The sequence below is a fragment of the Etheostoma spectabile genome, chromosome 22 (genome assembly GCF_008692095.1).
Source record: "Etheostoma spectabile isolate EspeVRDwgs_2016 chromosome 22, UIUC_Espe_1.0, whole genome shotgun sequence".
In the NCBI taxonomy this organism is placed as follows: Eukaryota; Metazoa; Chordata; class Actinopteri; order Perciformes; family Percidae; genus Etheostoma; species Etheostoma spectabile.
Genome location: NC_045754.1, coordinates 2,847,563 through 2,868,707, shown reverse-complemented (window position 1 = coordinate 2,868,707; position 21,145 = coordinate 2,847,563). Strand labels below are relative to the sequence as shown.

The window sequence follows — 21,145 nt, the reverse complement described above, 5'->3', positions numbered from 1 at the left end:
ACCTGAGTCTCCTCAGCAGATGGAGGCGACTCTGGCCCTGCAAATTGGACTGGCTCTAGTACTTCAGTGTGCTCTTGGTGACTACATGCATAATACATCCAATGTTTGAAATGTCATAATGTTCTCTGCCTCTCTCTCTTTAGCTGATGAAGAGACTCTAGATGAACGGGCCAAGCTGAGTGTAGCAGCCAAGCGTTCTCTCTTCAGGGTGAGCTTCAACTATTCCCTGTTTATCCTCTCATTTCTACTGATTACACGCTGGTTCCAGCACGGAGAAATGTGCTTCCAATCATCGACACAAACTTTGACACGTTTTTCTTTTCTGTCCTCCCATTACTGGAGGAATTAGAGATGAAAACTTGGAAAAAACTTTGTATTAGAGCAAGTTTCACTCCACATCAACATTTCCAAACAGCTCTGAATATATACAGTCGGGTTCATAAATATTGGGACATCGACACAATTCTAATCTTTTTGGCTCTATACACCACCACAATGGATTTGAAATGAAACAAACAAGATATGCTTTAACAGCCAACTTTCAGCTTTAATTTGAGGATATTTACATCCAAATCAGGTGAACGGTGTAGGAATTACAACAGTTTGTATATGTTCCTCCACTTTTTAAGGGACCAAAAGTAATGGGACAATTGGCTGCTCAACTGTTCCATGGCCAGGTGTGTTATTCCCTCATCATTATCCCATTTACAATGAGCAGATAAAAGGTCTAGAGTTCATTTCAAGTGTGCTATTTGCTATTGGAATCTGTTGCTGTCAACTCTCAAAATGAGATCCAAAGAGCTGTCACTATCAGTGAAGCAAGCCATCATTAGGCTGAAAAATCTAAACAAACCCTATCAGAGAGATAGCAAGAACATTAGTTGTGGCCAAATCAACTGTTTGGAACATTCTTAAAAAGACGGAACGCATCGGTGAGCTCAGCAACACCAAAAGACATGGAAGACCACAGAAAACAACTGTGGTGGATGACCGAAGAACTCTTTCCCTGGTGAAGAAAACACTCGAAGCATACTGTGAAAGCAACCAAAGCGTTTTTTAAGGGAAAGAAGCGGAATGTTATGCAATGGCCAAGTCAATCACCTGACCTGAATCCGACTGAGCATGCATTTCACTTGCTGAAACAAAACTGAAGGGAAAATGCCCCAAGAACAAGCAGGAACTGAAGACCGTTGCAGTAGAGGCCTGGCAGAGCATCAGGGAGGAAACCCAGCGTCTGATATCTATCAGAATCAGAAATACTTTATTTATCCCCGAAGGGAAATTTTGTGTTGCAGTTGCACAAACTGTATAAATAACAAGTAGAAATATAAATTAAGAAATATAAGGAGTGTGGATATGTACGGTATTTTCATAGTTAAAGGAATGTTATGATACGGTATTTACACAATTGTAACTTATGTAATGCTTATCATCATTACATTAGTTGTAATGATAATAATAATTATAATAATGGTAGTAGAGTGTTGCACACATTTCAAGCCAGTGTTATGGCACAAAACAGATATTATTGTCCAGTTTCAACCTCACTGTCTGTTTGTCAGACACTTGAATGACTTCCTGTTGCGCTCTGTGGTGCATTTTGGGAGAATGAGTCTTTCACTGAAAGTGCTCCTGTGATTGAGTCATGGAGTGGGTGCGAGACATTGTCCAAGATGGCGTGTAGTTTGGACAGAGTCCTCCTCTCTGACACCACCGACAGAGAATCCAGATCCAACCCCACAACATCACTGGCGTCCGCTACACTCAGCCTGCTGTCCCAGCATGCAAAGAGGATAGCACTGGCCACCACAGACTCGGCTTTGGCCCTTCCTGTAGAGGGCTTGAGTGTTCTTGGCCCGGTCCAGTTTATTGTCCAATAAATTGTCCTATGCGTTCCAGACTTAGGGCTGTAATTGACTGCAGCCAAGTATTAGAAAGTGAAAGTTTGATTTATGATTGTTAATCTGTCCCATTACTTTTGGTCCCTTAAAATGTGGGAGGCACATATACAAACTGTTGTAATTCCTACACCGTTCACCTGATTTGAATGTAAATACCTTGAAAGTCTGCAGTTAAAGCACATTTTGTTCTTTTCATTTCAAATCCATTGTGGTGGTGTATAGAGCCAAAAGGATTTACGGACCTCCTCTCTCTCTCTCCTCATCTCTCTCTCCTCTCTCTCTCTCTCTCTCTCTCTCCTCTTTTCTTCTCTCCTCTCTCTTCTCTCTTTGCTCCTCTCCTCTCTCTCTCTCACCTCTCTCTCTCTCCTCTCCTCTCTCCTCTCTCTCTCTCTCTCCTCTCTCTCTCTCCTCCTCCTCTCACTCTCTCCTCCCCTCTCTCTCTCTCTCCTCTCTCGCTCTCTCTCTCTCATCTCTCTCCTCTCTCTCTCCCTCCTCTCTCCTCTCTCTCTCTCCTCTCTCTCTCTCTCTCTCTCTGTGTGTGTGTGTGTTTAATGTACTAAATCTGTCTTTAATAACTTCAAAACCAAATTCAAATACCCAATTTCAAAAAATATTCCCTTGTAAAGTGTGTGAAGCCCGTTTTTTTTTGGTCTTCGTTTTAACCTCACACAACCAAGTGAACTCCTCCGAAACCCAACCAAGTAAAAGTGAGAAAAAATACTTTTTGTTTAAAAAATGAGGAAAATCTTCCGGGCTGGAAAAGACATTGGGGGGCGGAGCTCCAAAGCCACATCCAAAAGCGGGGGTGGACAGGAGACTAAGACGGACACAAGCCGATCCAAAAACTCACCTCACCCGAAAATATAATCCCCGCATAAGTCTTAACAAAACTTTGGAATAGTTACGCTGGGAAAATTTGCTTTTTTGAGTTAATGAATAGGACCACTTTCGGGCGCCTTAACCCCGGGAAAAAGCCTGTCCCCTGTGCAAATCTCACTTTGTCGCGGGGGTTGGGGTTCCCTTTTTTAATGTCGTTCCCTTTCCCCTACCCTTTAAATTTTTTTCCCCTATATAATAAAGCCAAAATGCCAATAAATATTTAAAAAAAAGTAAAATGGCCGGGTTTTAAAAAAGTGTTGTTCCCACTCCTTTAGACACTAAAACAGGGAGGGGGCCTCCAGGAGAAAATCCTTTTTATTTTTCACCCCAATGGGATCTGGAACATTTCAGAGACCTAAGTTTCGCCTCCACCCCCCAAAACAAAAGAGGGGAAAAACACTTTCTGCCATACATGAAAAATGAAATGTACAAAAAGTACATCTTTTAGGGAAACTGTCCCTTGCGGGATTACCCCCCTCCCCGAGGGCTTTATTCCGGAAAGATATGTTTTTTTGTAACGCAGGACTTAAAGTTTTCCAGCCCCATGCCGGATCTCCGGCATGCGGCTGCAAGAAAAAATAAATACATTTGGGAAGATGCATGCAAATTAATATTTTTGAGTCAATTGATTCAGCTACCAGTCATATGAGAGGAGCGCAACTCTATCGAACGTAGAGCTTAAAGTACTCGGGCCTGGTGCCAGATTTCTGGGCTATGACTCTTTTAGAAAAATAAATCAAATAAAAAGTCCACATGGGATTTGTTTTTGATGTGCTAGGTTTAACCAATCAACAAACTTCCACCTACCAATGAAATGAGTTCTAGCCAATCAGATGCAAATTAGGGCGGGTCGTTGCAGTAAAGCGAGAGTGCGGTGTGTGTGTGTGTGGTCTCTGTGGTAACACGGCTAACAAAAAATGTAGACTTTGAGAAACGGCTACAGCTTTAGTTGAGAAAGGATTTAAAAACGAATGGCGCTGGGCATGAATAGAGAACAAGAGGAAAAGGGTGGAGACGGGAAACCTTTTAGCACTTGGTGCCTCAAATTGAGCACCCAGCTGCAGCTCAAGATAGATACTGTATGGCAGCAGCGGTATGAAAGTGCTAGCTAGTCATCAGATGCTAGCAGTAAGTCACAAAGCTTTGTTCCGTGCACTCTGTCGACTCGTATGTTACCGGCATCCATGGCTACTGCTGCGACTGCGCTTTTGCTGACCGACCGTGTTTGTGATTAAAAACAATACGTGTGTGCACGTTCATAGCGGAACACAATTTTTTATTAACGATGGCCACTGTGTAAAATGTATCTAAAGCCCAAACTGCCTTGACAAAGCTGTCTGGAATCAGCATGGCCGTTATTTAAACAAAACGACCTTGTCCCAAGTTTAGACGTCTGGCTATATGAAAGCTAAGCAAAAAATAGTTTTTAATAAATGTACATGAAGCAGCTAATATCAACATGTCAATCATGAATGTACTAATTCACTTTTATGATGCTGACCTGGCCAAAGTAACAACACAACATCTAGAGTTTTGTTTTCACAGTGATTCAATGTAGGATTATGTAGGACTTTTTGCAATATGAAAATCTACACCGACTCTTAATTTAATATAAGGTGGGAAGAAGTAAAATTGTACCCAAAACGTTTTGCTTCTTAAAAATGATGACTTTTAGTATTTTGTAATGTAAGAAGGATTTTAACTGGTTTGTCAAATTAAGTCAAATTAACTTTAATGAGTGCATATTGAAACATTACACTGTGGACACCCACCCACCCTTGAAACAAAATTGTGTTTTAATCCTCAAGCCATCTGTCTGAACAAACATCCACATTGTTTAAGATCCTTCCCGGTACCTTAAACAATACCTTTTTGCCGGACAGTATGTGTAGCTCCAATACTAGGTAAATCATTCCTTAGTTGTGTTTCTTTTATGTTTGGGTTGTGGGTGTGCTTTGGTTTTGTGTTTTTTTGTAGTGTTGGTTCCGCCAATTTGTAATCCTGCACTTCATAACTGTAAGACTCCCGTTCACTGCACTGTGTACAACGCGCTGGGGTGTGCCCTCCTCCAACTGTGTCAGCACTGCTCACTGCTGGCACGCGTCCCTAGCCCCACCCTAGTTACCAGCACTGTCCAGCCATACAGGTACATGGCTCGCAAATGACTGCTCACGCCAACCAACGGTGTGTGACTAACATGGTCGATCTTTACTAAATGCTGCTCTTACACCACGGCATAGTGTTCTTCTCAGAGTGGTATTCTCACAGCGGGGTTTTACCCCAAAGGATATGAATGGCTGGATCTTTGTGGAAAGTCCTAATGCACAATGTTTATTTTTTTGTTTGAGTTTTGGTGCCCTCCTGTGTGATTGGAGGAAACTACATGTTTCAATTATTATAGGACTAAAAAGACTTGAAGGATTTTATTTAAAGTTTGTGGTGGGCATGACTCACTGTAGCATGCATGCGTGCATGCTTGTGTGCGTGTTCCACAATGCTGTCTGCCATGTATGGCATGCCGCTAGCTTGCATGAGCTCATTCCATGCTTACCAGAAGTCTCCCTTTCTCCTACCTCTTTGTCTCTCGGGTGTCGTCTTGCCCTCAGCCTGCAGGCGTCCTTGCAGCAGAGTGCCGCCGCCCGGGAGCAGGCGCGGGAGAACCGGCAGATGCAGGAAACCCAGGAGGTCCAGCGCTCGAAGCCCGCGTCCACGGTGGAGGGAAAAGGTCAGGGTCAAGATGAGCCTGATCTCTGCACTCTCAGCCTGGCAGAAAAGATGGCGCTGTTCAACAGACTGGCTCAGCCTCCCATCAGGGTTACCCGTACCAGGGGGGACACACGCCAGCGCAGGACCAACACTCGCTACCAGACACAACCCATCACACTGGGAGACATGGAGCAGGTAGGCGAGCAGCCGGATCATTTGCTGTTTATCCTGTAGAAACTGCATTTAAAGTTAACTTATTCTTGTTCTATTTTTATTGTAATTACTACACAATTATGTTTCTTAAGATTGTAAGTTTAAAGAAAACTGGGCCTTTTTTTTTAAAATTCAAAACCTTAGTTTTTGTAGTGTAATTTTTGTGTTACATTATTTTATATTGTTTTAGAGGAATAGCTTTTTCAGAATCAGAAGTGGTTAATTGTGAAATGTTTGCAAATACAAGGAATTTGACATAGTGATGATTTGGTCCATAATAGTAAACATAAGGCCAAAGTGTAAATGCATAATACAGTCTAATCTGTTATTGAAGTATTTGTTTCCATTGTACATATTGCTGCAATGTGCAAATTATTGTCCAGGGGTATAGAAGTTTACAGTAGAAGTAAAAAGTATGTGCAGGGGGGGGGGGGGGGGTGGTGGGGGGAGAGACTGTAAGGATTTGTGTTCTGTAACGCATAACGTCAGGAGTGGATCAGGGTACCCTGTCAGTTTGTATCCGAGGTGGGAGGGGACGATCTTTCCTGCTCGTCTCAGGGCCCTGGAGCTGCTTGACAACAACCTGGAATGTAAAAATGAGGTTTTGAGGTTTCACGGAAGTGAGGTGCTGGAGCTGTATATCTTGGCCTAGTACCAACAACTGTGTCGTTGAGACTGTCAGGCAGCCAGCAGAGACTTCAGGAGGTAACTGCAGCCAATAAAGAATCATTTAATTGCAGCTAGTCTCGCATTGGCAGACCTATCAACACAGCGCTGTGGAGGAAGGTCTGGCAACAGCAGCATAAACTCCTCAATAGAAGTTGTTTAAATTTCTTTAAACCAATCACTATCTTTGGCGGCGTTAAGCTCCAGATGCACCGAATGTAGCTCTGCAAAATAGTCTCGGGAAGGAACTAGTTGTGGTGTAACATTTGCACCCTGCATAAGAAAACGCTACATACAATATTAAAGGTCCCATGGCATTAAAATATCAGTTTTGTTAAACATTAATATGCGTTCCCCCAGCCTGATCATGGTCCCCCAGTGGCTAACAATGGCGATTTGGCCCACCCATGAGAAAGAGAGAGACATCATAGCTTGCAAGCAAAGCATGGCAGTTGGTCAAGGCCACACCCCCACCCTCCAGATATGATATTAGGGGACCACTAAGGTCTATATAAATAAGACTTCAGATACAGTATTAGGGGACCATTAAGGTCTAAATAAAAGAGACTTCAGATACAGTATTAGGGGACCACTAAGGTCTACATAAAAGAGACTTCAGATACAGTATTAGGGGACCACTAAGGTCTATATAAAAGAGACTTCAGATACAGTATTAGGAGACCACTAAGGTCTAAATAAAAGAGACTTCAGATACAGTATTAGGGGACCACTGAGGTCTAAATAAAAGAGACTTCAGATACAGTATTAGGGGACCACTGAGGTCTATATAAAAGAGACTTCAGATACAGTATTAGGGGACCACTGAGGTCTAAATAAAAGAGACTTCAGATACAGTATTAGGGGACCACTGAGGTCTAAATAAAAGAGACTTCAGATACAGTATTGGGGGAACAGTAAGATCTATATAAAAGACTTCAGAAACAGTATTAGGGGACCACTAAGGTCTAAATAAAAGAGACTTCAGATACAGTATTGGGGGAACAGTAAGATCTATATAAAAGACTTTAGAAACAGTATTAGGGGATCACTGAGGTCTATATAAAAGCATCCAGAAAGCAGTATGTTGTAGGACCTTTAAATGTTAACTGTTCACACAATACATAAACATGAGCTATTTAAATTAGCTGATACATGGTGAAACCTCAATTGCTCTTACCAGTTTATCACCGTGTGTATTTTGTCCATAACAAATCCCAAAACGTCCCAGTTAGAGAGTAAATGCCATTGAGTAAACATATTCTTTGTAAATCTTTACAATAATTGCTCAGAAGAACCAAGCAGGCCTGCCTTATTTCACCATCCAAATATTCAGACATTTTCAGCGTGTAATGCTGGTCAGAGGTTCCGGTTGCTGTTCATCAATGCGACCGTAGTTTGGTCGTAAACACAAAAAACACGGATGGGACATCTGGCGGAACTTCCGTTGACGCCGGAACTATCCTGGAAATGAATCCATCCAGAGTACTTTGCACCTAACCCTGGAAAACTACAAACTGTTGTTTTTTTACATTTCAGTGTGTGTAGGGATTAATCAATGTGTGAGCCTCAGAGAGGGGTATTAATCTACTCCTCTAACTCATAATGCATTTAACGGAAAAGCTGATACAAAAATGTTCTCATTTAGCAGGGCTTTACAATCTGTTAAACAAATCAATAATTTAGATCCGGAAAAACTCCACAAACAAACTTTTAATGGGAGAAGAGGGTGACACACCTCAGAAAGAGCAACAGAACTAGCCATTGTAAAATTACAATACTAAGTAAAATAAAAAAGGCATAAGATATAATAAGAAATGGTGCAGTGTAACCCATTCCTGCTTTAAACAAGAGAGTGAGAGAGAGAATACATAAGAGAAAACATGAACCAAGCATTGTAGCCTGTGCATGTTTCTGCTCCAGGAGCCTTCAGACGTAGACGTCAGGGATGAACAGGAGCTGGGTGACAGCCCGGTAGAGCACCTACAAGTAAGGCTCCTCCGAACAATCACCATGCATTTGCCTGAGACACAGCTGGGGCACTCCTCTCAGAAGTGACCATGTGTTTCTGTAAAACACGTGCTGTATGGCATCCCGTATCCATGTTGTGTGATTTAATTGTGGATGTACAGTGCAATTTCCCGGCTTCTGAGTAAGTTCCGACTCAGATGTCGTCATCCGGCTGTGTCATTGAGGAGGCTGTGATGTGTGGATGGATGATGCTGAGGGCTTGAAAGATGCCTCTGTGGTGGAGGATAGGAGAACAAAAGCACCATAGCTCTTGTTCACCGCCATATGGACTGAAAGCGGCTTATTTCCATCCACTCGTTTTGAAACGGTTTCATGGAGGGGATGCATGGGATAGGAAATTAAAGCCAAAGATTAAGAAGTTAATGGAATATTTGTACAAGATTGTGCTGTGCTTTCTATGGATGTTAAATGCTGCTTGTCATTTATTACTCTGCAAAAATGGCAGGTTAGTTCACAAACTTAAGTTCAGGTCAAGTCTTTTGGCTAAAGCAGGATGCTTTGTGTGGGATGTGGGGGGGGGCTGTTGGCATGGCTTTGTGATGTGGGCTGCAAATGACTGGTGAGTGAGGCTGCCCTTTGATGCTCAGGAAGCACAGTGAGTCAGGCAGGCGGTGATTAGTCAGCATGATTGTCTCAAATTGGTGTGTGTGTGCAGTTTGCCTGACCTGTTTCTCAGCTTCTGTGGCAAACCGACTTTTTTCGTTGCCTGTGACTCTTTCTACCTCTCCGTTACACAGCTTCACAACGGTACAGGCTCTCGGTTGGGACCCCTCCCTACTTCGTCATCCTCCTCTTCTGCTCTGAGAGAAGACACTGTCTCCACTGACCATGCCGGAGACATCCACATAACCAGAGCGGCAGCCCAGGGTCCAACCCCTGACCCCCAGCGCTGACAGCTCTCTGCCCGCTCACCACCCAGACGCCCCCCCCTGGAGGTCCCTGAACTCCGCGGACCATCAGAGATACCAAATCCTTCCTCAGGGAGAAGACGGAGCTGATCAGTGGCCAGGGAAGAGGAAGCTTCCCTCTCCAGAGGGAGCGGTCAGGCAGGTCGCTCTGCCCCAGCCCCTGACTGGAAGAGAGAGGAGGGAGGAAGAGGAGGAGGAGTGGCTAACCAGAGGGTGGGGAGACAGAGCTGTGCAGAGCTCAGAGAGCCACATGCGCCAGGAGAGGCTGGAGGCGTATCTAAGGGAGGAAGCACACTACCCAGACGGCCAGAAGAGCAGGGCCATCAGTGGAGGTAAGAACCGTAGAGAGGGAACCGAAAAAAAATAGAATAGATCTTTTATTGTCATTGTTTTTCACCAATGGAACACAGTTAAGCAGCTTTAAATTACAGACAGAAATAGAAAATGGAAATAGTAAAATGGAAAGATAAATAAAAAAATAAATAAGCATGATGAGGTGGCACTACATACAGTACATGAGGTTATTGCATGTCCAGTTGTTTGGGGTTTATTGCACACAAGTCTTTATAGAGAAAGGAGATGGAAAGGAGGGTTTTTGCTCTTGACGGCCTAAGGGTAAAAGTTTTTCAGTCTAATGGTTCTGGATCTGATTGTCCATGGGGGATCTTTTTACTTTCTGCAATTAAACTTGTGCAGAGTGAGTGTATGTTGGATATCAGTGTATCAGTGTTTACCGGAAAACAAGAAAGTGATGCTGGATGGCTATATCTAATGAGCCATCTGTAAGAATAAAAATAATACCACTGCCAATTTCAGACCGTGTGCTAACACACAAAACTAAGATGGTGACCATGGTGAACATTATACTTGCTAAAACTCAGAATGTTTTTTTTTTTTTGGGGGGAGGGGCAATTTCAGCCTTTATTTTTGACAGCATAGATGAAGACATGAAAGGGGAGAGAGAGGGGGGATTGACATGCAGCAAAGAGCCGCAGGTCAGAATTGAACCCGCGGCCGCTGCGTCGAAGAGTAAACCTCTACATGTGGGCGCTCGCTATACCAACTGAGCTATCTGGGCGCCCAACCTCACCATGTTACTGTTGTCAAAATATTGTCATGGTGAGGCATGATAGGAGAGTGAAAATGGCCTTTTAAATATTTAAAAAGCAAATTGTGAGACTAAATAAACACTGGAGTCACTTTCAGTCCACAGTCAACAACCATTTCTCATTCAACCACATTTCCTGCGACTCTGACAATGTTGCATTCAGGTTTTGGTTTTCAGCTTCCTTTATGTCTGAGTGGCAGTAACTCCAAACACTTTGACTGTCTCTCTACTAAGTGTACAACCTGTCAGAGAGCAGAGAAATCAGTCAGATCAGATGGTTGTTGTTGTTTTTGTGGCGTGATAGAGCAGTGTGGATGCGGAGACCAAAAACCAGGCAGTAGTGCCTCGACAAGCGAGCTTCAGTGTTTCTACAAAACAGCGTGGATTATTTGATTACAGCTGTGGCACGGAGGTTTGAAGCCGTGAAAAAGTGTCTGCGCTGCTTCTCACAGGCAGACGAGAGCCTCTTGGTAAGCATGAAAGACGTTGGCTCCCACGCTGTTTTGTGCTGCTTAGTTTGCACTGTCAGAGCCGTGACTGTACTTTAATGCAAAATCCTGTAGTCATGAAACTTTTGGGATATTGCATTATTTAGAGAGATGTATACTAGACGGTAAATATCAGGAGTTTGATACATGGATCCATCTGCAGAATGTATTTTGAATCACGTTTAACATCTTTTCTTTTTTTTCCATGTCCTTCCTAAAAAAAAAAAAATGCCATTTTAAATCTAGTCCATCATAAAATAACCCACCACCAAGTAGTATTGCAACTACTACAGTCAAACAATGCCTACATTCGATCCGTTTTGTACCCAGATGTAGAAAAAAATCCCTATTTGAATGGTTTTGCTTGCAGCCAATCACCGCAAGCGTTCTTTGATTTGATGCGACTTGTGATTGGCCCACTACCGCAGCGGCTACAACACATACGGTCTGCAGTCTGGTGAAGTCGAGTGCGTTGTATTTGACAGACTTGTACAGTTTTATACAATATTTGAACACCTTCCAAATGAATTTGCGTTAAAATCCTTGTGGTGTTAATTTTTGCAGATAAATGTTTTTTTTCACATGATGGGAAACAAATGAAGTAGAAAATAAAATGATCAAATATTGGTATCTCTCTAAGGGTACTGGTATCGTAATCTTTTAAATGATACCCAGCCCCAGTGGAAACTGTTAACATGTATGTGCTGCTGTCAAGTTATTGAATTGATTCACTCCACTGTATGTGTGTGTGCTCCCAGAGCCTCCGGAGTCCACTGCGGTGACGTCATCTGGTTCGCCCAGCAGCGTGTGTCGGCCTCCTGCGTAGACACACACACAGACGGCCTGGTTCAGCCGGTGGAGGAAGACGAGCTGTGCAACATGATGATGGCCAGACACATGTCCATCAAAGAGAGGTGGGCCTGGTGCTGTGGCCAGCTGCTGTTTTCTTCTTTTTTGTGCATTCTGAATGTTGCTATTCTCTACGTATTGCCATGTGCATGTACTGGTAAAGACTCCATCTAATCTGAATGCCATTACAATCATCATGGCCTAAAATATACTCCTTTTGGATCAGTTGGTCAGTAGTCTATAACAACAACTATTCATTAAGGGGTTTGCTTCTGTACCGCCTGGAAGATCCACCTGATGTCCCTCATTTTTAGGCTGGATGTTTGTTACCTTCCTCTTTCTTTGTGTTGGTATTCCATGGTTAACTGCTCCTCAGATCTCTGCAGGGTGAATCCAGACCGCTAGCTAGACTATCTGTCCAATCAGAGTTTGCTCTTGCACAACTAAAACAATTTTTGAACGTACACGTGTTCCACCAAAACAAGTTCCTTCTTGAGGCTATTTTTCAGAGGCATCGTTGCTCCGTCCGGCTCTTAGCCCATGACAATTGTGATTGATTTAAAGAAATGCAACTAACCAGAGCACGTTTTTCTCCTATCCCAGAATGCTATGTAGACCTAGCCAGAGGAAGGTCTGGCAATGTGAGACTAGTTAGTCTGTAAATAGCCACCCAAGCTAAGGCTGAAGGGAAGGGAAGATTCCCTAATGTGGGTTAAATGGAGACAGAAAATGAGATTGTGAGGACGAGACCGAGCGAGTTAGTGGGTTGTTAGAGTTTTTTCATTTCCAGCCACTGCTGCTATGCACCCCAGGACAAAGAGTGGAATATCCCCTCCATATAACAGTGGGCTGGTTTGGAAAGGATAGAATGGACTACATTCAAACTGAAGCTCTTCAATGCTTCTAAATGTAATGCATGAATCTAATTAAATGAAATAAATGGATATCATTACATTAAGAATTTTGCAGGGGCAGAAGCTGGTCATTCCATAATGATATAGCATTTTTTAAGCATCTGAATTTGTTTCATCAGGTCGACAGATCAGTGAAAGCCAGATCTATATTTTCAAATTTTGTGTTTCTGACCTCATTTCTTACACAGGAGGGAGTCGTGTTACTGGTTATTCCTATATATTACAACAACTCGTTAAATGATAAAGATGATGATATTCTATGTTTTTATTATTCTCCACAAATCACATGGAAGACCAAAATCAACGATTTGTTTGTCCGTCTAGACCTGCCTGCCTGTGGCTCTCATTTTCATTCTGAAGATGTAAGACTCAGGTCATGAACATATACCAAAACAGATGGCAGACTGTTAACCACATTACTCAAACTGGCGGAAAAAGTGCATTTTACCATTTTAGCTGGTAAATTCACGCACATTTTCTGTATGTGGGATTGAACCGTCAAAACCGTGTGTGTTCATGGTAATGAAGCATCATGTCCCCCAGTGCCACAGTGTGGCTTTCTGATGTGTTTTTCCATTTTTGGACAGTGATGGAGCTCTATGTCACAGAGGAAGAACAGGCTTTGCTACACACACACACAATACAATACTGAATAGAAAGAAAAACTGACTCAGTTTTCTAAAGTTTCTTTTTTTGGCATATTGTTACTTAAACACACAACCTACGTTCTTGTTTTCCATCATAAAATCAGTGCTGTGCATTTTAAATGTATTTGGTTGTTCATGGTGTACATTTCAACTTTGACTTTTAACTGAAGCTCAGTATTGGATTCCCTGACAAATGAAGTGATTACATAAGTCTCGTTACGTCACATTGTTTTTAATGAGCTTTGTCTGCTGGCTTCACTGGTAAACACAGCAGGCAGGGGTCACTCTGAATTGATTGATGACATAATGCGAGTACATGTAAACTTTGTGTGTTTGTGGTGTTGTGTGTGTGTGTGTGTGTGTGTGTTTGTGTGTGTTGTGTGTGTGGTTGTGTGTTTGTGTGTGTGTGTGTGTGTGTGTGTTGTGTGGCCTCCAGTGTGTGCTCAAGTTTTCCACATCTCGCACAATCTTTCACCATGTCACGACTAGGTTTGGGCATTGAGAACCCACGGATGGAATTGTTTTTTTTAATTGGAATCATTTGGAAATATATAATGTATAGAACCGGAATTGAAAAGAAAGAATCAGAGTTGGTAAAATTAAAAAGATGCCCAACACTAGTCACGACAGCTTTGACGCTCTCCCATTTTCAGAGGGTTTTCCTGGAGGCAGGATCAGTGTTCCAGACCCAGCTGGCAACTTCTATTCACTGGAACTTTCATCCTGTTTTTTGGGCGGTGTTGCACTGCCCCCGGGAGAAAACAGGACGTTCCCTCACTGGGTCACAGAGGGGGGGTTGTTAGAGGGTCAGAGGGCACTGCCAACACACTGACCCCTCCATTATGGGTCCTGTCTGCTCCCTACCCAGAAATAAGAGCTCAATAACTGAACATCTGTTCACACTATGCTTCAGTATGTGATCTTGGAATCTTCCATGTGTTTTCCAGAAGTCAGTTAATAGACTATAGAGCTGTAACAATTCCAAATGTTGCTGTACAATTTATTGTCTCTGAAATTGCGATTAACAATATAATTGCTTCTTTCATTCACAAAATATTAATTTATTTGTCACTTTTTTTTAAAGTAATTAAAGTTTTGAATGAATTCCAGGAAAAATCTTTTGGGTATATCCCCGCTATGTGATAACACAGGTAAACAGCCTATAAAGTAAAAGTGCCCATATTATGATCAAAGATAGTATAGAAGTGAGATGTCTCACTCTGGAGCTAAAACAGAGACCTAAACACACCGGGTGAAAACAGGATCTGCAGCAATGCGCATTACAACAAAAATATGGTGTTTTTTTTAAATAAATGAAACCATGTAAACCCATTCTGGTCCAACTTCAAAAAATGAGCAAAATATGGGCGCTTTAACAACTCCTCTTATCATAAAACATTTTTCTGACTATATCCCCCTTTTGTTTTTGTTGCTAGGAACGTGTATAGGGTCAAATTCTAACAATTGAAACAATAATAAAAATATATAGTCTGACCAATAATATCAACAATTACCATTCATACGCCTTAAGACCTAAGCTTATGTTGGAAATGAAATGCAGTTCAACAAAGAAGCTTCCATTGTGTCAAAACATTGTCAATTAGACAATTATGGTATAATTGTTACAGGTCTAACTGTTGTACATGTCTTAATTTTAAGATTTATGTTGGTCTTTTTCATAGAGCCCACTTCCCACGCTGTTTGGCCTACATTTACTTTATCTCAAATAAATCCCAGCGCTTTACCTCTTTTGTTTAAACCGCTCCAGTGACACCGACATCTCTAAGTGATCTTAATGTCTACTTGTATTTAAACTGTTGGCAGTCTGTTTATCAGCATTTCTAACTGGCAGCTAAGTGGCATGCTGTCTGCCTCTGCTCAGTGTTTGCTGTCTTCATTACAAACAGTCCTGTAGATGAGACTAAAAGGATGCGTGACAGTGTCCCTGTTTTTAGTTGTGATGGGTTGAGTTAAAAGCCTTGAAGAAGCAAAGTTTTTTTTTTGCAACGTGCCAACGTTGAAATAGTCTAGCATTCCAGGATAGGAGAAAAACATGCTCTGGTTTATCGGCATTTCTTTAAACCAATCACAATTGTCATAAGCAGCACTAAGCCCCGGGCAGAGCCGCGGTGCCTCAGCAAAACAGCCTTGGGAAGGAACTTGTCTTGTTTTAACATGTGTACATTGAAAGGTTGTTTTAGTCGTGCGAGAGAAAACTCCGATTGGACAGAGAGTCTAGCTAGCTGTCTGGATTTACCCTACAGAGATCTGAGGAGCAGTTAACCATAGTCCTCAGAAATCCACCGGAGTTCAGAATTACAGTACAAAGAAAGCAGAAGGTAACTGACGTATGAAAAAAAAAAAATGAAATCTGACGGAATTTCCATATCGTGGAGATAGACTAACGTTGCATTAACCTTGTGCAAAGGGCTGTCTGTTTTCATGCCATGCACTGTTCTATTGACTCTACACCAGGGGTCTTCAACAGGGGGTCCGCGACCCCTAGGGGGTCCGCGCAGGTACTGCATGGGGGTCGCGAAAGTTTTGGTTGATTAGACTTTTTTTTTAATATTCCCCCCCCCCCTGCAATTTTTTCCACTAATTGAAATGTCTTTAAATACACATTAACATGAATTCAACACACTGTAGTAAACAGATAAATGGAGGCAGAAGATGTCTTTCAGTCATCAATGCACACATGGCACTATAGGACCAGTTTGATATAACACAATGTTATACAATATATATAATTAGGGGGTCCCCGCTCCATCTCGCCATCAGTTTGGGGGTCCTTGGCCTGGAAAACGTTGAAGACCCCTGCTCTACACATCTAGTATCAGTGTGCTGATGGTATGCACTCTGTGCATTTCTTTTTTTATTTGGCATTGGCTAAATATTTGTAAAAGTTATATTTAATACAATCTGGTGATCTCACAGGAATACAGTTGTTTGACATTTTGAGATACATGCTCCTGCTATTTGCTCAGTCCACAGCTACTCTGTTTTCCTGTTTAGAGACAAAAACGTTCTCCGTCCACACAAGTTTTAGCTCCTCTTGCAGACCTAAAGCTATAGTGTGTAGTTTCTGTCGCCCTCCCATGAGGAATTCCAAGTAATAACAAGACTGTCAACAACACTGCACCCACTTGATTTCTTTTCAGTGGCTAGAGCTGACAGAGGAGGTAGCATTTCATTTCCACCTTCACTACATAACGCAAACACATATGGACCTAACATGTTTCAAAAAATGCAAGTAAAAATGTTTTTGTGTGGCGGGGGCACCGTTTAAGCATATTTTATACGTGGACTTTATTTTCTCCCCTCTAAAGTATGTAACTCTCCCTCTGCTTTCTGACTCCCCAGAGTGGCCTTGTTGAAGAAGAGCGGCGAGGCCGACTGGAGGAACAGGATCAATAAGAAGCAGGATGTGGCGAAGGTTGCCGTGGGCGACCAGCACGCTCAGCACTGGGAACTGGAGCAGAGCTTCAAGAAGAAGGTAACCCACTGACCTGCACACTCACTGCTGACTGAACACATCCACAGACGAGCCTGAGACGGCCGGTCGTCTGTTGTCTCTTACATCGTGTTTTTCATGCACTTATGACTGTATGCTCCAACCATGTCATGTTTAAAGATGGTACAGTGTCCTGTTTGAACTACTACTAGTACCTACTCATCTGAAGATTATAGTATGGTTAAAATTCCAATCATGGCACCTTCAAAAAAAGTTCAGACTTGGGCTGCACGATTAGTCTAATGGCAATGTCACTCGTGATTACGTAACCTCAAACATTGTGCGATTTAAGTAAACAAAAATGTGTGCTGTGTGCGTGCCACTGTGTGCATTGCAGCCTCAACGTTGTAACCAGGCTTCAAATTAACTTTTCTGTTCACCATTCAACATGGCTAGTAGATTTTTAAAGTAACCAGCCTTTCAGATATTTCACTAGCCAATTTGTTTCCCACGAAATATAAAACCGATGAGTGCCGCTGAATGACATTTGAGCATCCATGTTTTCTTTTAAATATATTTGTTTAGGTTGATGGCAGGAAGGTATACTATACATTAAAACAATAACTTGACTCTTGACAAATATCTCCATGTTTTATTTCCTAACTTTACTAGATTTCAGCTCCTCTGGTGTGTTTCGCACAGTCCCGTTAATTTCCAAGCCAAACACAAACCAAAACAGCCCAAATTACCTGCCGGATCATTTTTGCAGCCTGTCACTTTAAACAGACACTCCGCTTCATTCACCTGTTTGTATCAGCCTTCACTTGACCGACAGTATTAAAGGTCCCATGGCATGGTGCTCTTTGGATGCTTTTATATAGACCTTAGTGGTCCACTAATACTGTATCTGAAGTCTCTTTATATAGACCTTAGTGGTCCACTAATACTGTATCTGAAGTCTCTTTTATATAGACCTTAGTGGTCCACTAATACTGTATCTGAAGTCTGTTTTATATAGACCTTAGTGGTCCACTAATACTGTATCTGAAGTCTCTTTTATATAGACCTTAGTGGTCCACTAATACTGTGTCTGAAGTCTCTTTTATATAGACCTTAGTGGTCCCCTAATACTGTATCTGAAGTCTCTTTATATAGACCTTAGTGGTCCCCTAATACTGTATCTGAAGTCTCTTTTATATAGACCTTAGTGGTCCACTAATACTGTATCTGAAGTCTCTTTTATATAGACCTTATTGGTCCTCTAATACTGTATCTGAAGTCTCTTTTACATAGACCTTAGTGGTCCTCTAATACTGTATCTGAAGTCTCTTTTACATAGACCTTAGTGGTCCCCTAATACTGTATCTGAAGTATCTTCTCCGAAATTCAGCCTTGGAGCAGAATTCCAGCCACTAGAGCCAGTCCCACAATGAGCTTTCCTTAGTATGTGCCATTTCAGAGTCTGTAGCTTTTGAGGTGGAGACTGGGGGTGTGGCCTTGACCAACTGCCACTTTGCTCGTTTGAAAGCCATATTGTCTCACTCTCATGGGTGGGGCAAATTCTCTGGGCGGGCAAAGCAGAGAAAGGAGAGGTAACCTTGCCCCTTATGACATCATAAGGGGAAGATTCCAGATCGGCCCATCTAAGCTTTCATTTTTCTCTAAGGCAGAGCAGGATACCCAGGGCTCGGTTTACACCTATCACCATTTCTAGCCACTGGGGGACCATAGGCAGGCTGGGAAAACGCATATTAACTTTAAAAAAACCTCATAAAGTGAAATTTTCATGCCATGGGACCTTTAACAACAGATGAAGTTGCCTTTAAGAAGACGCATGGTGTTTACTGTTAATCACTTTATACCATCTTTGCGGTCTCTTTTGCCTTTATGCTCACTGCGACACCGCTCAGGCAATGATGTCACTCAACACCCATCAATCTGGCTCTCGCTAATGTCTGATTTATACTGCTGTGTTGAATCAACATTGAATCTGCCCTCTAAAGTTCAGAACATGAAGACTTTAAGAAGAAGTTTAAATACACTTTGACTTAATAACAGTCATTATATTACCCGCATCTTGAATATCATCATTAACAAGGCCATACAAAATGGATTCATTTAATTGGAATTTGTATATTTTGTTACTCAATTTGTAAAATATTAAGTATTGCACATTTTTGTCTACGCATTTCTTCTTATGATCGTTTAACTTGTATGTTCAAGTAAAATTTCAGTAGCCTATTTTGTGCATTGTCCTTGATAATCAAGTAAACTCCTAATACATTATATTGCAATTGTAATCACAGTGTTTTAAATCATTACAATATGACTTTTTCTCCAAATCGTGCAGCCCTAGTAAGAACACATGAGAACTTCAGCCCATGGGACTTGAATGCAGCACTAATACAGTGGCAGGCTTCAGTAATTTGATTTGCTCTGCAGTTTCGCAGTATGACGGCAAGCCGCTGAAGTCGGGCGGTTTAATAAACAGAGTTTAGGAGATGCTCTTCTTCTGCTGACGTGTAACTCTAGAGCACGTGTCAAACTCAATTTCACTACGGGCCACAGTGGAAAATAAAAACATGGGGGGATAAAACCTCGGAAAACGTGTCAACAAACGTCATAAAAAATGGCTAATGGCTGGTTGGAAAAGCGACAAAAACTAGGTGGTTCAAAATTTATTATGGACCTAAATTGCTATGCAGGACGGATCAAAATCTGCAAGGGGCTGGAATTGATTTAGACACATGCTCTAGAGTCATAGCAATGTCAGAAGTCAGACAGCCATTGAACAGTTTTGCAGTAGAAACCTGCAATTGTAACATTTATTTTGGGATGTCTCTAAACAGAGAGGTTGTGTATTGTCCAAGTCTGTGTCTTTTGGTGTCTTTGTCTCTTTCCTCTGTTCTGTCTCATACACAGCTGTTGCATGTTTTTGTGCTTGCAGTTAATCTGCATTCATCTTCAGATCAGTCAAACATTATTTCATAGAGCATGCTTTTTCATTCCATGGGTATGGAAGTGTATGGCTGCCAATATTATTACAAAAAGTAATAATTTAATCAAATTGCAAGGTATTTTTTCATGGTGCGTGCAAGATGCATGACGAAACAAAATATATTATAATTATACTTGTAAAATCAATTACCTTGAAAATACATAAGTATGGCCTAAAATTCAATTGTAAATATGTTTCGATTCTGTAGCATAGCACTGCGATGATAATGGAAATGTGCACCCTGAGGACATAATTCCAATGCAAAAGTCCAGTTTGCAATTTCATTTTCAAGGTTAGCTTGTCTGTCAGCTTGAATTTCTCATTTAATTTAGCGGAATTAATTTAATTTTAATACGTACGTCAATGTTATGCTAACGAGCAGACTAAAAATTATTTTCAATTGGTATTTAAACCATGATAATTAAAATCAGAACTGGATTATAAAATGTGACTTTGATCCTACATTATTTGTGCAAAAAATGAAAAATGGAATTTCACTTTAAATATTTGCAGCCGAACACTTCCATACAAATAGTTTACTATGTCTCTAGAATTTCCATATGTTTGCTACTGTTGTTATTAAAGATGATTAGAGTACAAAAGAACGTTAGAGTACATTAAGAAGGATTAAAAAAGCCTAATTTTGTCTAAATAACACATACATTGAGATGCAACGTCTATTAAGTGAATTACTTTGTGCGCAGTATAAGAAAACCTGACTAACTGTCCAGTGTAATGTAGCATCTGTATTTCACCTTTCTGGCTTCATCCTTTCTTTCCACTGAACTGCATGTTACATGTAACTTTTCATTCTTCTGTTTGCCTTTTGTTTGCATGTCCTTTACCTTTCAAACAAAAATAAACCTCATTTCCTCCTCTGCATGTTGAGTGCGTTTCTGTATTGGCGTTCTCTTGTTTGTTTTTAAAAGGAGGGGGAGGGTGGGATGGTACACGTTCCTCTCTGTTTAGACATATTCAAACCGCTACCATCCACAGCAGCGTCTGTTTTTGTTTCCAGCTGCTTATCAGGGTTTGTTCAGCTCGGGTCAACAGCTCTGCCGTTACAGTATATAAAACATTTTGATCTTAGTTTTAGGGTCAGGAAGAGTTTTGCTTTTAATGTTCTGATGCCAAGCATGATGTTTTTAATCAAATACAGATAAAAGATATTTTTTAAATCCGGTTTTAGTGCTGGCTTAGAAGTAGAAGTCAAGGGGAAGGACAGTTGATGGTGTTCATTTTGTTTTCATCCACTCATTTATCAGGACACTATTCCGTATTTTAAATCAAAGGCGAGCAACACTAAAGATCAGGCAGATACATACCTCTGCAGAGTCAAGCAAACGCCAACAACAGAGCAAATAAAGACTTCCATTGTTCTAACCA

General features: G+C 41.5%; 1 protein-coding gene across 1 annotated transcript in view; it reads left to right on the top strand.

The window, feature by feature from the left end:
* The window catches only part of svila (supervillin a), an 83,255-nt gene that overhangs the window by 24,222 nt on the left and 37,888 nt on the right, over positions 1–21,145 (top strand). Inside the window, 10 exon segments of the mRNA XM_032504387.1 lie at positions 144–211; positions 2,656–2,779; positions 4,758–4,926; positions 5,387–5,681; positions 8,286–8,351; positions 9,131–9,253; positions 9,255–9,633; positions 11,656–11,720; positions 11,723–11,811; positions 16,671–16,803. Coding sequence (XP_032360278.1) covers positions 144–211; positions 2,656–2,779; positions 4,758–4,926; positions 5,387–5,681; positions 8,286–8,351; positions 9,131–9,253; positions 9,255–9,633; positions 11,656–11,720; positions 11,723–11,811; positions 16,671–16,803 — 1,511 coding nt within the window.